The sequence below is a fragment of the Hyperolius riggenbachi genome, chromosome 7, assembly GCF_040937935.1.
Source record: "Hyperolius riggenbachi isolate aHypRig1 chromosome 7, aHypRig1.pri, whole genome shotgun sequence".
NCBI classification, from domain to species: Eukaryota; Metazoa; Chordata; class Amphibia; order Anura; family Hyperoliidae; genus Hyperolius; species Hyperolius riggenbachi.
The window spans coordinates 214656839-214669368 of NC_090652.1; the positions used below are offsets into that span (position 1 = coordinate 214656839).

Consider the following 12530-nt stretch of genomic DNA (forward strand, 5'->3'; position numbering starts at 1 on the left):
GTCTGTACACACGTCGGATTTGATGCGGAAACGTCCGAACGACGGAACGTTCAAACGACGGGTCGTTCGCTAAAATCTGACGTGTGTATGGGCCTTTAGGAGACTACTGTCAAAGAATAGACAGATGAGGTTGATAAGAATCTACCTACCTAGGTAGAAACTAACCTATGAAACAAAAGGGTGTAACAAGAAATTTGATAAAATATGGGGCACATGGTTAGCCTGGAAAGGTTCAGATGCAAAGCTAGCCAGACAGTGTGTTCAAGAGTATTATTATTATTATTATTATTATTTAGTATTTATATAGCACCGATATCTATCACAGCGCTGTACAGAGTATATAGTCTAGTCACCAACCATCCCTCAGAGGGGTTCACAATCTAATCCCTACTATAGTCATATGTCTAGTGTAGTGCATGCATCGTAGTATAGGGCCAATTTGTTTTTGGAAGCCAATTAACATATCTGTATGTTTTTGGGGGTGTGGGAGGAAACCGGAGTACCCGGAGGAAACCCATGCAGACATGGGGAGAACACACAAACTCCTTGCAGATTTTGACCTAGCTGGGATTTGAACCGGGGACCCAGCGATTGCAAGGCAAGAGCTCTAACCACTATGCCACCGTGCTGTATTCAAATAACATACAGTATTTGTGCGTCTGAACATAATTTCACGTTTAGGTATTAATAGGCTTAGTAATGTTTTTCACTTTAAAGGACTATTGTAGGGGGGTAGGGGGAAAAAGAGTTGAACTTACCCAGGGCTTCTAATGGTCCCCCACAGACATCCTGTGCTCGCGCAGCCACTCACTGATGCTCCGGTCCCCGCCTCCGGTTTACTTCCAGAATTTGTGACTTTAAAGTCGGAAGACCACTGCGCCTGTGCGCCCACGTCATAGCTTCCGCTTCGTCACCGGGAGTGTACTGCGCAGGCGCAGACTGTATTGGGCTTGCGCCGTACACTCCCAGTGACGTCAGCAGGAGCAAGGACGCGGCCGCTCAGGCACAGTGGCTTTCCGACTTTAACCACTTGAGGACCGCAGTGTTAACCCCCCTAAAGACCAGGCCATTTTCAGTTAAAAAGGCCACAGCACACAGGTGATCCCCCCCCCCTTTTCTCCCCACCAACAGAGCTCTCTGTTGGTGGGGTCTGATCGCCCCCCAGTTGTTTGTTTTTCACAAATATTTATTCTTATTTATTTTTATTAAATATACATATTTTTTTCCCCTCTCCCTCCAGCCCACCCGCCGCCAGCCAATCACGGTGATCGGCTGTCAGAGGCTTCTGCCTATGAGAGCCGATCGCCCTCTGGTGTCCCAGGGGGACAGCCGTGTCGCACGGCTGTCCCCAGTACAGCGCTGCTGCGGATCGCAGCGCTGTACAAAGTAATTAGACGGCGATAGCCACTCGGAGACTGAAGGCGGGGCGGAGCTCCGCCTTCTGAGCATCAGATGCGCGCGCAGCCTGCGCACAATCTCCTGCTAGCCCCATAGAGGGCTGTTCACGCCAATCGGCGTGGAGGGGTCCTGTGGCTGCCCCACTGCTTACGCCAATTAGTGTGGAGCAGTCGGCAAGTAGTTAAAATCGGAAATTCCAGAAGTGAACCGGAGGCGGGGACCGGAGCATCGGTGAGTGGCTACGAGGGCACAGGGCGTCTGCGGGGGACCATTAGAAGCCCCGGGTAAGTTCAACTCTTTTTCCCCTAACAGTACTCCTTAAAGTGCAAATACCATAAGGAATTAATTTTGCATTTAATAAAGTTTATGTGCTAGTGGACATTTTCAGATATAAATTGTCGATATAATTTTAGTCACTGTTTGTATACAGCGAATTGCTAATAACATGCGTGTTGGTACTCCGCAACTATAATTATGCTTAACAAGAAGCTGACGAGTGTACTTCTATATCCATTTGCTTCCTTTTCACCTGGGTGATTTGTTAATACTGTATTTTGCTTATTGAAAGACAGCTTATGCATAGGCAATAATTACAGACAACTCTGAGGTTATTATTCTGTTTTCTTTTATATTGTTTTGTATTTTGATTATAAATAATATATACTGTAAATCTTAAAAAATACTTTGACTAGGAAACCTGAGGTGGGAGATATATGGAGGCTGACTTATTTATTTACTTTTGAACAATGCACGTTGCCTGGCAGTCCTGCTGGTCCTCTGCTTCTAAGAGCTGGTTCACACGGACGATTTGCCGTCGTTTACAGCCAGCGTTTAGAAGCATCATTTATCGGGATCAACCACCATCCCATTCAAGTGAATGGGAGCGTTCGGGACAAGCCTTTGCAGGCTTTCATGAAATCCTGGCAGTAGTTCCCGGTGTCACGTCTTGTCTTGAAAGCAACATGTTGCTTTCAGAGGTTGGAAACAAGTATAGGGACCTTAACAGCTAGCCTTGAAGGCTTCTCAAAAGCTAGCGTCTAAACGCCGGCATTGAACTTGGCGCCGAGTGAAAGCTCGGCAGAATCCGTGTGAACCAACCATAATACTTTTAGCCAAAGACCCTGAACAAGCATGCAGTTTAAACGTTTCTTTAAAATATTTGACCAGATTAGCTGCATGCTTGTTTCAGGTGTGTGATTCAGATACCACTGACTAGAAAGGTCAGCAGGGCTGCCAGGCAACTGATATAGTTTAAAAGGAATGTTTCTCACCTCAGGTTCTTTTTAAAGTTTTTCTTCAAACCTCCTTTTTCAAAAATATCAGTAAAGCATAAGCAATGGTTTGCTCACTACAGTCTATAACATGGGATTTTTACTTTATGTCAGCAGCCAGCACTTGGATACAGGTAGATACGTAATTTGTCAATTTTAAAAATAAAAATTAGTAAATAGTCACCCTTTGTTTTCTGACATACATAACTGTCTGCCTTTTCCCTGCCCACTCTCTATCCAGTGACTGCTCTTCTGGTCACATGCCTCTCCTCAGAGCTACAGCAGTCATATTGTGTTTTCCTCACAGGCTTCATTGATATTGTGTTCTTTACCTTGTTTTGTAGAGTGCGCAGCTGACAGAAATGTTTAGTAATGTGATGACTACCCTGCCAGTTATCCTGCCTCCCAGCTCACAAATGAAGTCCCACACATGTGAAAATAAGATGCGTAGATTTTCTGACAGGTATGTTGTCTGTGGTAGGCGGTTTGCAGGACTCTATTGTAAATGATGTGTATAGATCAGGGGTAGAAAAATGAATATGGCTTCCAGGAGCCAGTCTAATCTATTCAGCAACCAGCAGGAGAAATAAAAAAGGAACTGTAGTCAAAATAACATAATAAATACATTTTTTGGTTCTTTTCCGTTAGCCGGGCGCATCCTCTAGGTGGCGATAGAACTCCAGCAGAGTTACATCTTTCCCTACTATCCATGGCGGCCTGGAGGGGGAATAGTAATTATCACCACCTAGAGGATGCGCCCGGCTAACAGATAAGTACCCATTTTTTTTTTTACAATATTTATAAATTATTTAGTCACTGTTTGCCCATTGTAAAATATTTCTTCTCCCTGATTTACTTTGTGAAAATTATCACAGGCGAGAAACATCTTTAGTACTGGCAAGTGATCTCTGCAGAATGTTCATTTACTGAGAGTTCTAAAGCCAGTAGAAAAGATCTCTGGTCTCCCAGAAGGCTCTGGGGGAAGGGGAAGTGTTCCACATAGCCTAGGCTAAGCCTCAGTGGTAGGGCAGGGCTACGTACCAATATATAGCTATAGCATGCGGAAACCAGGATATTTAACATAAATGTAGATATCTTGAATCATTTACTGCATTCTACTGTATATCATTTCGGTTCCTCTTAATCTGATGTGAATATTAAAAAACCCAGATATTAAAGTGAACCAGATTTGACTCGCATGTCCCCAAGTAAGTATCAAATCTTACTATACTGACAGCTCTGGTACACTTTAAGGAGAGGAAAGGCTCCGGGCCCTATAGAGTCCTCCCGTTCCTCTCATAGTCCCTGCGTTCCAACGCTGACTTCCCCAATCACATCTCCCACCACAGGAGGCTTTGGAAGTCTTCACGAGCCTGAGTGCTCCTGCAAACGGGTGGCTCCACACTGCGCATGTGCGAGTGCTTGCGAGAGACCGCGAGAGCTTGCTCGCACATGTGCAGTAAGGAGCGGCCCATCTTTGGGAGCACTCGGGCTCCCGAAAGACTTCCTAAGCCTCCTGTGGTGGGAGATTTGAATAGGGGGGCCATGAGAGGAAAGGAAGGACTCAATAGGGTCCAGAGCCTTTCCTCTTCTTAAAGAGTTACCAGAGCTGTTAGTATAGTAAGATTTGATACTTACCTGGGGCTTCCTACGTAAGTATCTGGTTTTTTTTTATATTTACTTCAGACTTTAAAGGACCTCTTGGCAACCTGTCTCATGAAATGTGTCCATCCCTTGTATAGACACTGTCCCAGGAATGAAGGATACTCAGTAAGGGTTCCTGCATTTTTATATTGCAGTCATAATACAGGCTTTATTTTCTGCCAGGTTTTCAGGTGGATACAGAGCAGATGTCCCCATTGTTAATGTACGCAATCGACAGCAGCCAATGAGGAAAAGGAAGAAGATTTGTACCAAAGCTCGCTCTACATCTAGAACAGGTGCAGCTCGTGTCAAGCCTCTGCAACTCTACCAAAAGCGTGATCTATACAGACTTCCTTCAGAATGCAACGTAAGTCTTATTTTAGTAACCTACTCTTTCAAGCATGAATCCACTGCTACAAGGTATTATTATGCTACACCAGTGTTTCTCAAACCTGCCCCTGTGACTACCGAACAGTGCATGTTTTGCAGGCAACCTCGCCTATGCACAGATGGGGTAATTAGTGTCTCAGCTACATAGAATCCACCTAGCTGAGACACTAATTACCCGACTTGTGCATATGTGTGGTTGCCTGTAAAGCATGCACTGTTGGGTAGTCACAAAGTCACAAGGACAGGTTTGAGAAACTATGTGCTAAACAACAAATCTTATTGGTCTTTCTGCTAATATCCGTTTTTGTTTAATAATGTTCTATTACCACAAATGCAGATTTAAGAAGTGTGACATAACTGGGCTATTTTCAAAGGAGAAGTACACCGTATATACTTGCAAGCAAGCCGACCCGCATATAAGCCGACCCCCCAACTTTTACCTAAAAAAAACAGGAAAAAATGATTGACCCTCATATAAGCCGGGGGTAGGAAATGCTGGCCGCGTGATCCCCCCAGTGTGTCCCAGTATAGCTAGTATAGTGCCCCAGTATAGCTAGTATAGTGCCCCAGTATAGCAAGTATAGTGCCCAGTATAGCTAGTATAGTGCCTAGTATAGCTAGTATAGTGCCCCAGTATAGCTAGTATAGTGCCCATATAGTGCCCAGTATAGCTAGTATAGTGCCCAGTAAAGCTAGTATAGTGCCCAGTATAGCTAGTACAATGCCCCCACCGTAGAGAGAGAGCGGTTCCCATAGCTACAGGAAGCCGCTCTCTCTCTCTACGGCTTCCTGCTTCATCATCACAGCAGCCGCCATGGGGTGCGCTGCTGTGAATTACTTTACGAGCGGAGAGGGGAATAATAGAAGCTCAGGTGATAGCGGCGGCCGGGGGGGGGCGCGGACCACAGGTGACTCGCAAGCATGCCGACCCCCCAACTTTTGACCCCCTTTTTGGGGGTCAAAAATTCAGCTTGCTGGCGAGTATATACGGTAAATGAACTGTATGGGTATAGTCAATTTGTTGCACACTGTCTCTGTTTTGAAAATGTAGAGCTACTGACTGTGCCAACCATATAAATTCCATGTTTAAATTTGTCAGTAAGAGATGTTCTAATTGGCTGCTGTGAAGTCCCAGAAATCCCCCCGGCTGTCTGTATGTTCTCTTATGTGTGTTGGTTTTGTCCAGGTCCTACAACCAAGAAATAAGCTGGTAAGTTAACTGGCAGTAGACTGTGTTAGGGATACTAGATTGTGAGCCCGGCTATGTGACTTGTTTAGTGTGCTCAGTAAAGCACTGCATAATATGTTGGATTTCCTCTAATACAGAAAATTGGGTAAATAGTGATGTACCAGTAGATTGCAAAGGACTTCTGGGTAGATCCCACACTGCCCACCTGGGTGACATATGCATCGTACTCTGTCTCTTTGACTTGGATGAGCTTGGTGTAATATGCTGTCCTGAAATTTTGCACAGCACTGTAGAGCATTATGATATTGCAAGGTCGGGAGCCATACATTTAGAAGCATTATTTGCTACTGCTGATTACAATTTTGCTAGACATTGAGCATGATATTGTGACTCTGGCTAAGCACTGTTCTGTTTGGCTTACTAAGGGTGACACTATAATATGCATCTAACTAACCGATGGCTTGTGGTAATCACTAATTCACACATAGAAAGATACCCTTTTAACGGTTGTGGGTCAGCAGATACCCCAAATAGTGTCAAATAAATAAATGAATGATCCGACTATACAAGTCCTCACAATATTTCAATTTATTAGGGACATATCCCATAGAAGCAATTTAAAACCAATACACATAAAACCCCCAACACTTCAGGTAAGCAGTACCCCTCCGAGCAGCATGATAACAATGACAATAATTGGTATAATAGTTACAGGGGTTTGTTCACAAACAATTAAAGTGCCTGTGCTGCCATACAAAACGTAAAAATTCTGTGCAATCTCAAAAATATGCGAACATGTACAAAAATATACAAAACTATCTGATTGTGCAAACATACAACATACTCCAAAAATTGTGTCCAAATCTGTAAACATCAATGTGTGTTTGGCGATCAATGGTAAAGTGTGCTGTGCAATAAATACAGTGGGATGCGAAAGTTTGGGCCTGCAGATGTGCAGGTCACTGTTAACCACACTATTATTCACCCTACCTCTCAAGCCCGCTGTCTGGGTGTCACCCTGGACTCCGCACTCTCCTTCACTCCCCACATCCAAAACCTCACAAAGTCCTGCAACTTCCACCTTCGTAACATCTGTAAGATTCGCCCTTTCCTGACCTCTGCCACCACCAAACTCCTCATCCATGCCCTCATAATTTCCCGCCTCGACTACTGCAATGCCCTTCTGTCTGGACTCCCTAAGACCCGAATAGCCCCACTGCAGTCCATCATGAATGCGGCTGCCAGAATTATCCACTCCTCCCATCGCTCCACCAGGGCGGCTCCCCTCCGTGAATCCCTCCACTGGCTTCCTATCCAGTCCAGAATCAGATTCAAGATATTGTGTCTGACCTACAAATCCATCCACAAAACCTGTCCAACCTACATTTCTGATCTTACTCAGAGATACATCACTCCGCTCCTCCAATGAACTTCGCCTGACCGTCCCCCGCATCACCCAGTCCCATGCACGCCTCCAAGACTTCTCAAGAGCCGCTCCGACACTATGGAACTCCCTACCTCCACCCATTAGGGCAGCCCCCTCCTTCAACACCTTCAAGAAGGCCCTCAAAACTCACCTTTTCACTCTTGCCTACCACCCCTCACAATTGCTCTAAACCCACAGCCGAACTCTGGTCCCCTACCTCTCGTGTCCCTACCTCTCCCTCTAGATTGTAAGCCTTTGGGCAGGGTCCTCACTCCTTTTGTGTCCTACCTGATCATGCACCTCTATTTCTGTGCACCCATGCTATGCATTTGAGTGAACCTAACTTGCCTAATTCCATGCTCCCATCCAGTGACTGACTAAGCATTACCTTGTACTCATACTGTGCTGTGTGATCTGGTTTTCTTGTATTCCTGTATTGTCATATTGCTGTTTGTCACCCCTAAATATTGTCTGTAACCTAAATTAATGTCCAGCGCTGCGTAATATGTTGGCGCTTTATAAATACAACAAATAAATAAATAAATAATACATGTTTGCATATTTTTGAGATTGCACAGAATTTTTACGTTTTGTATGGCAGCACAGGCACTTTAATTGTTTGTGAACAAACCCCTGTAACTATTATACCAATTATTGTCATTGGTATCATGCTGTTTGGAGGGGTACTGCTTACCTGAAGTGTTGGGGGGTTTTATGTGTATTGGTTTTAAATTGTTTTTATGGGATATGTCTCTAATAAATTGAAATATTGTGAGGACTTGTATGGTCGGATCATTTACCGTATTTATTTATTTGACACTATTTGGGGTATTTGCTGACCCACAACCGTTAAAGGGTATCTTTCTATGTATGAATTATTGGTAATCATTGCCCAGGTTGTATATCACACTACACACATTATTTTCTGCTCTAAATGCATTGGTGTATGGCTTGTGGTAATCACTGATGGACTGCCGCTGGCTGAAGTTGGGGCTTACATACATATGTAGATTCTACCTGGTAGATCATTTTCAAGTGATAATTTTCTAAGTAGCTCACAAGCTGGAAAGCATGGGCACCTCTGCCTTAGATTTACTACACAGCAGTAAAGCAGAGAATGCTTGGGCACAAATACATTGTCAACTTCGTCAGCTACTTTGTACCGATGGAGTCCCCCAAAAAACTAAACCTCTATTTGAGATATTGCTAATTTAAATTGTTGACTTTTATGATTTCATTGGTTTCAATTACAGCTTTAAGTGTTTGGGAAAATATTAACTAAAAATCACAATTAGAAGTTTACATTACTCCTTGTTTTTACTAGATGCAGTCGTTTGTATTAGCCATGTGTTTGGTGTGTGTGGGGCAGTTTGGATTCTCGCCTGTAGTGAAAGTTCTGCCTTCTAGCAAATCATAAAAACATAGGAATACACTGTGACTGCCAGCAGTCCCGAATGCACTATACAAACCTCAGCTGTGTTTGGGAGCTTTACTTAATTATCCTCCAAATTCCATCACAGCACTCAAACTCTGACTTGTGAGCTTATCTGTTTGTCCTGCAGGTCACTAGCTCACTTTCAGTGTTAACCACTCTGCGACTGCATAACGCAGGATGACGGCCGCAGAGTGCCTCCCCCAGGACTGCCTTAACACAGGTTTGCGTCCTCTTGCAATGTGCAACATTAGACAGGCACTTGCGCTCGAACGCCCGTCTGCCAGCACAGAGAGACACAGAGATCAGCCCAGCCCTGCCAGCCCGCAATCTCGTCTGGCAGGATTTTTTTTTTCAAATATAGGAAGAAATCAATGTAAACAGCGCTGCGATCTCCTGCAGCGCTGTACAAGTGACAGCCTTGTCACTTAACTTTCCCTCGGGTGGGCTCACAATCTAATCTCTGCCATTGTTCTATGCCATGTTGGCAGAGTGAAGTGTATTGATCAAAGTCTAGGTACAATTTGGGGGGGGGGGGGGGGGAGGAGGGGTATTAAAGGAAATAGTTATTTTTTTGATTTTTGTTTTTTAAAAAGGATAATTTTTCATTAAAAAAAAACAAAAACGAATGATCGCAGCCACAATCACAGACCACCAAAAGAAAGACCTATTTGTGACAAGAAAATAAGTTAAGATTCATTTGGGTGGTAAGCTGTATGGCCGTGCAATTAACCATTAAAGCTGTGCAGTGCTGAAAAAATCGCCTGGTCACTGGGGGGGATAAACCTGTGATCCTCAAGTGATTAAAGCAAACTATATCTAGTGATGATGAGCAGATTCGACAAAGAGACAGTTCTCTCTCTGATCAAATCTGGTCAGAGAAATATCTATTGTCTGCCCATACATTGCAGGCCTATTCCCGATCAATTGCAACATGAAATCTTTCAGCAATCGGTCTCGTGACACCACCTCACTGCCAAAGACACGTCCCTCCAAATGCTTTATGTAACCCGCAATGCCCGTGCATTTATACTTTACCTGTCGCACCGCCCCCGAGTGTCTGCTGTACTTCCGCGTGACTTCCGGCGTATAGCATGTGCAGCGTGTGTGTGACACCAATGCTGAGGTACAGCGGACACAGCAGCAAACAGGCAGTGGAGGGCGTGACAGTAAAATATAAATGTGGGGCCAACATTTGGGGGAACAGCGGGCAGGGTTGTCAGTGCAATTATCACACACCGTTACCGCCACACACCCAATCAAGCATATGGGGCTGAGATTTCCTAATATGTCCGATCGATAGTTTTGACCCAATTTCAGCCCGAAGTTAGTCAAATCATTGATTGAGCATGCTCTTGGCAGCACTGATTTTCTTTGGCCACCAAGTCGACAGATGTAGGGCCACCTTTAGAGATGCTAGAAAATATTGTCTATTTTTTTTTGTACCAAACTTAAAGTGTAACTTTTAGTGAAGTGTAACTTATTCGCAACATAGGGTAGAGAAACAGACAAAAGATCTTCCCTAACTTTGTGTCCCCAAAAATAAAGTTGAAGCAATTAGATGGGGTGCTTGTGGTGCTCTATAGTTACCTCCTACCAAAAGGGGTAAGCAAATGCCACACATCTTAACAGAAAGAGTTAGAAAGTAAAAAGAAAATTACATTATAGTGGCACTATTGCGAATTCAGTGATTCCCAGATAATTAAATAAATGATATGTGCAAGTGGAGTTAGTGTTAATATACTGTAGCTAAAATGGCTGGTCAAAAGTAATGTGGAGACTGACATGACTTCCAAGCAACAGAGGGCAGGACGTCGCCAAACAATTTAGTGACACAGCAGCCCGTTGAGATGCAGGGGACAACTGAGGCAGCTGTGAAATCAGGGTAGCTGGTCGCAGAGCCTTCGCCAGCTACACTGATCTCCGAGGTCCCCTGCAGTCTCGCATGTCCCACATGACCAAAAGCACTGAGTATGAATGCTGTGTACCTGGCTTTGCAGTTGTGGATAATTATTTTGATTGCATGATCTCCTGTTTAGATTGCAAGTGGGGAGACACAGTCTAAATTTCTCCTACCTGCCTGTATTTGAAGTTTTCTCCCTCATTAAAAACAAATGGGTAGCATAGATCTAGGATTGCCGTCTGGAAGCTACATAAATAAGATATAACTTAGAGTAGGGGGTGATCACAACACCACAGCATAATATACATAGGTATGGTCAATATTGGCAATAGCAAACCTAAGGAGAACTAATAAAGGTGTACAGTATTGGTTGAACATGCAGGGTTTTCCCCAGAAATTTCTTAAAACCGGATGGCATGAAAAATTAGCTGGGTGAGTCGAGACAGGGAAATAAAGGGTCGGTGCTTCCATTGGGTAAACTTGACAATTGCCTAGAGCTGGTTTACAGGACCCCAGGTCTCCCCCCAATTGATAGTGCTCACCCAGAAGCCCCTGCGGAATAAGAATGTCCTCCTCTGCCACATGATTGCTGAGTGTTTCTGGGTGGGCGAAATTATGCTGGGTGCTTCTGGGTGGGCGAAATTATGCTGGGTGCTTCTGGGTGGGCAAAATTATGCTGGGCGCTTCTGGGTGGGCGAAATTATGCTGGGCGCTTCTGGGTGCGCGAAATTACGCTAGGTGCTTCTGGGTGGGCGAAATTAAGCTGGGCGCTTCTGGGTGGGCGAAATTAAGCTGGGCGCTTCTGGGTGGGCGAAATTATGCTGGGCGCTTCTGGGTGGGCGAAATTATGCTGGGCGCTTCTGGGTGGGCGAAATTATGCTGGGCGCTTCTGGGTGAGCGAAATTATGCTGGATACTTCTGGGAGTTAGAAATTATGCTGGATACTTCTGGGAGGTAGAAATTATGTTGGATACTTCTGGGAGGTAGAAATTATGTTGGCTACTTTTGGATGGGAGAAATTATGCTTTGTGCTTCTAGGTGGAAGAAATTATGCTGGCTGCTTCTGGGTGGGGGAAATTATGCTGGGAGCTTTTGGGTGGGAAAAATTATTCTTGGTGCTTCTAGGTGGGAGAAATTATGCTGGGTTCTTCTTGGTGGAAGAAATTATGCTGGGTTCTTCTTGGTGGAAGAAATTATGCTGGGTTCTTCTTGGTGGAAGAAATTATGCTGGGTTCTTCTTGGTGGAAGAAATTATGCTGGGTTCTTCTTGGTGGAAGAAATTATGCTGGGTTCTTCTGGGTGGGAGAAATTATGTTGGCTACTTTTGGATGGGAGAAATTATGCTGGCTGCTCCTAGGTGGAAGAAATTATGCTGGCTGCTTCTGGGTGGGGGAAATTATGCTGGCTGCTTCTGGGTGGGGGAAATTATGCTGGCTGCTCCTAGGTGGGAGAAGGTAGGCTAAGTGGAGTTGGTGGATAAGTGGGTAGCTGCATGCCTGGTGTGGATACTGAAAGGTTATAGGTGCATGCTTACTAATAGGTGAGTGAATGGGTGCTGGTAAGCAGTGCAGTTTCTAGGCTAAAATGCACCCAGGGCGAGGGTGTAAAAATTGTGCCCCCCCCCCCCCCGAAGCAAGGTATGAGTGCCCACAGTGTAGGTTAGCCAGGTCTAGTTGCACTCAGTATAGATTCCCCCAGAATAGGTACCCCAGTATAGGTAGCCAGCTATAGGTCCCCCCAGTATAGGTAGCCAGGCATAGGTGAGCCAGTATAGTCGCCTCCGGTATAGGTTAGCCAGGTAGGTGCCTCCAGCATAGGTAGCCAGTATAGTTGCCCACAGTATAGGTTAGATAGGCAGGCGTCCCCGGTATAAGTTA

The 12530-nt window shown here is 44.8% G+C and overlaps 1 protein-coding gene across 4 annotated transcripts in view; it reads left to right on the top strand.

Annotated features, from left to right (window-relative positions):
• Positions 1–12530, top strand: part of KANSL1L (KAT8 regulatory NSL complex subunit 1 like) — a 106866-nt gene that overhangs the window by 41754 nt on the left and 52582 nt on the right. For all 4 annotated transcript variants that reach the window (XM_068245172.1, XM_068245169.1, XM_068245170.1 and 1 more), the window contains exons 5-6: positions 3014–3132; positions 4497–4680. In XM_068245172.1, the coding sequence (XP_068101273.1) occupies positions 3014–3132; positions 4497–4680 (303 nt within the window). The remainder of the gene's footprint in view (positions 1–3013; positions 3133–4496; positions 4681–12530) is intronic.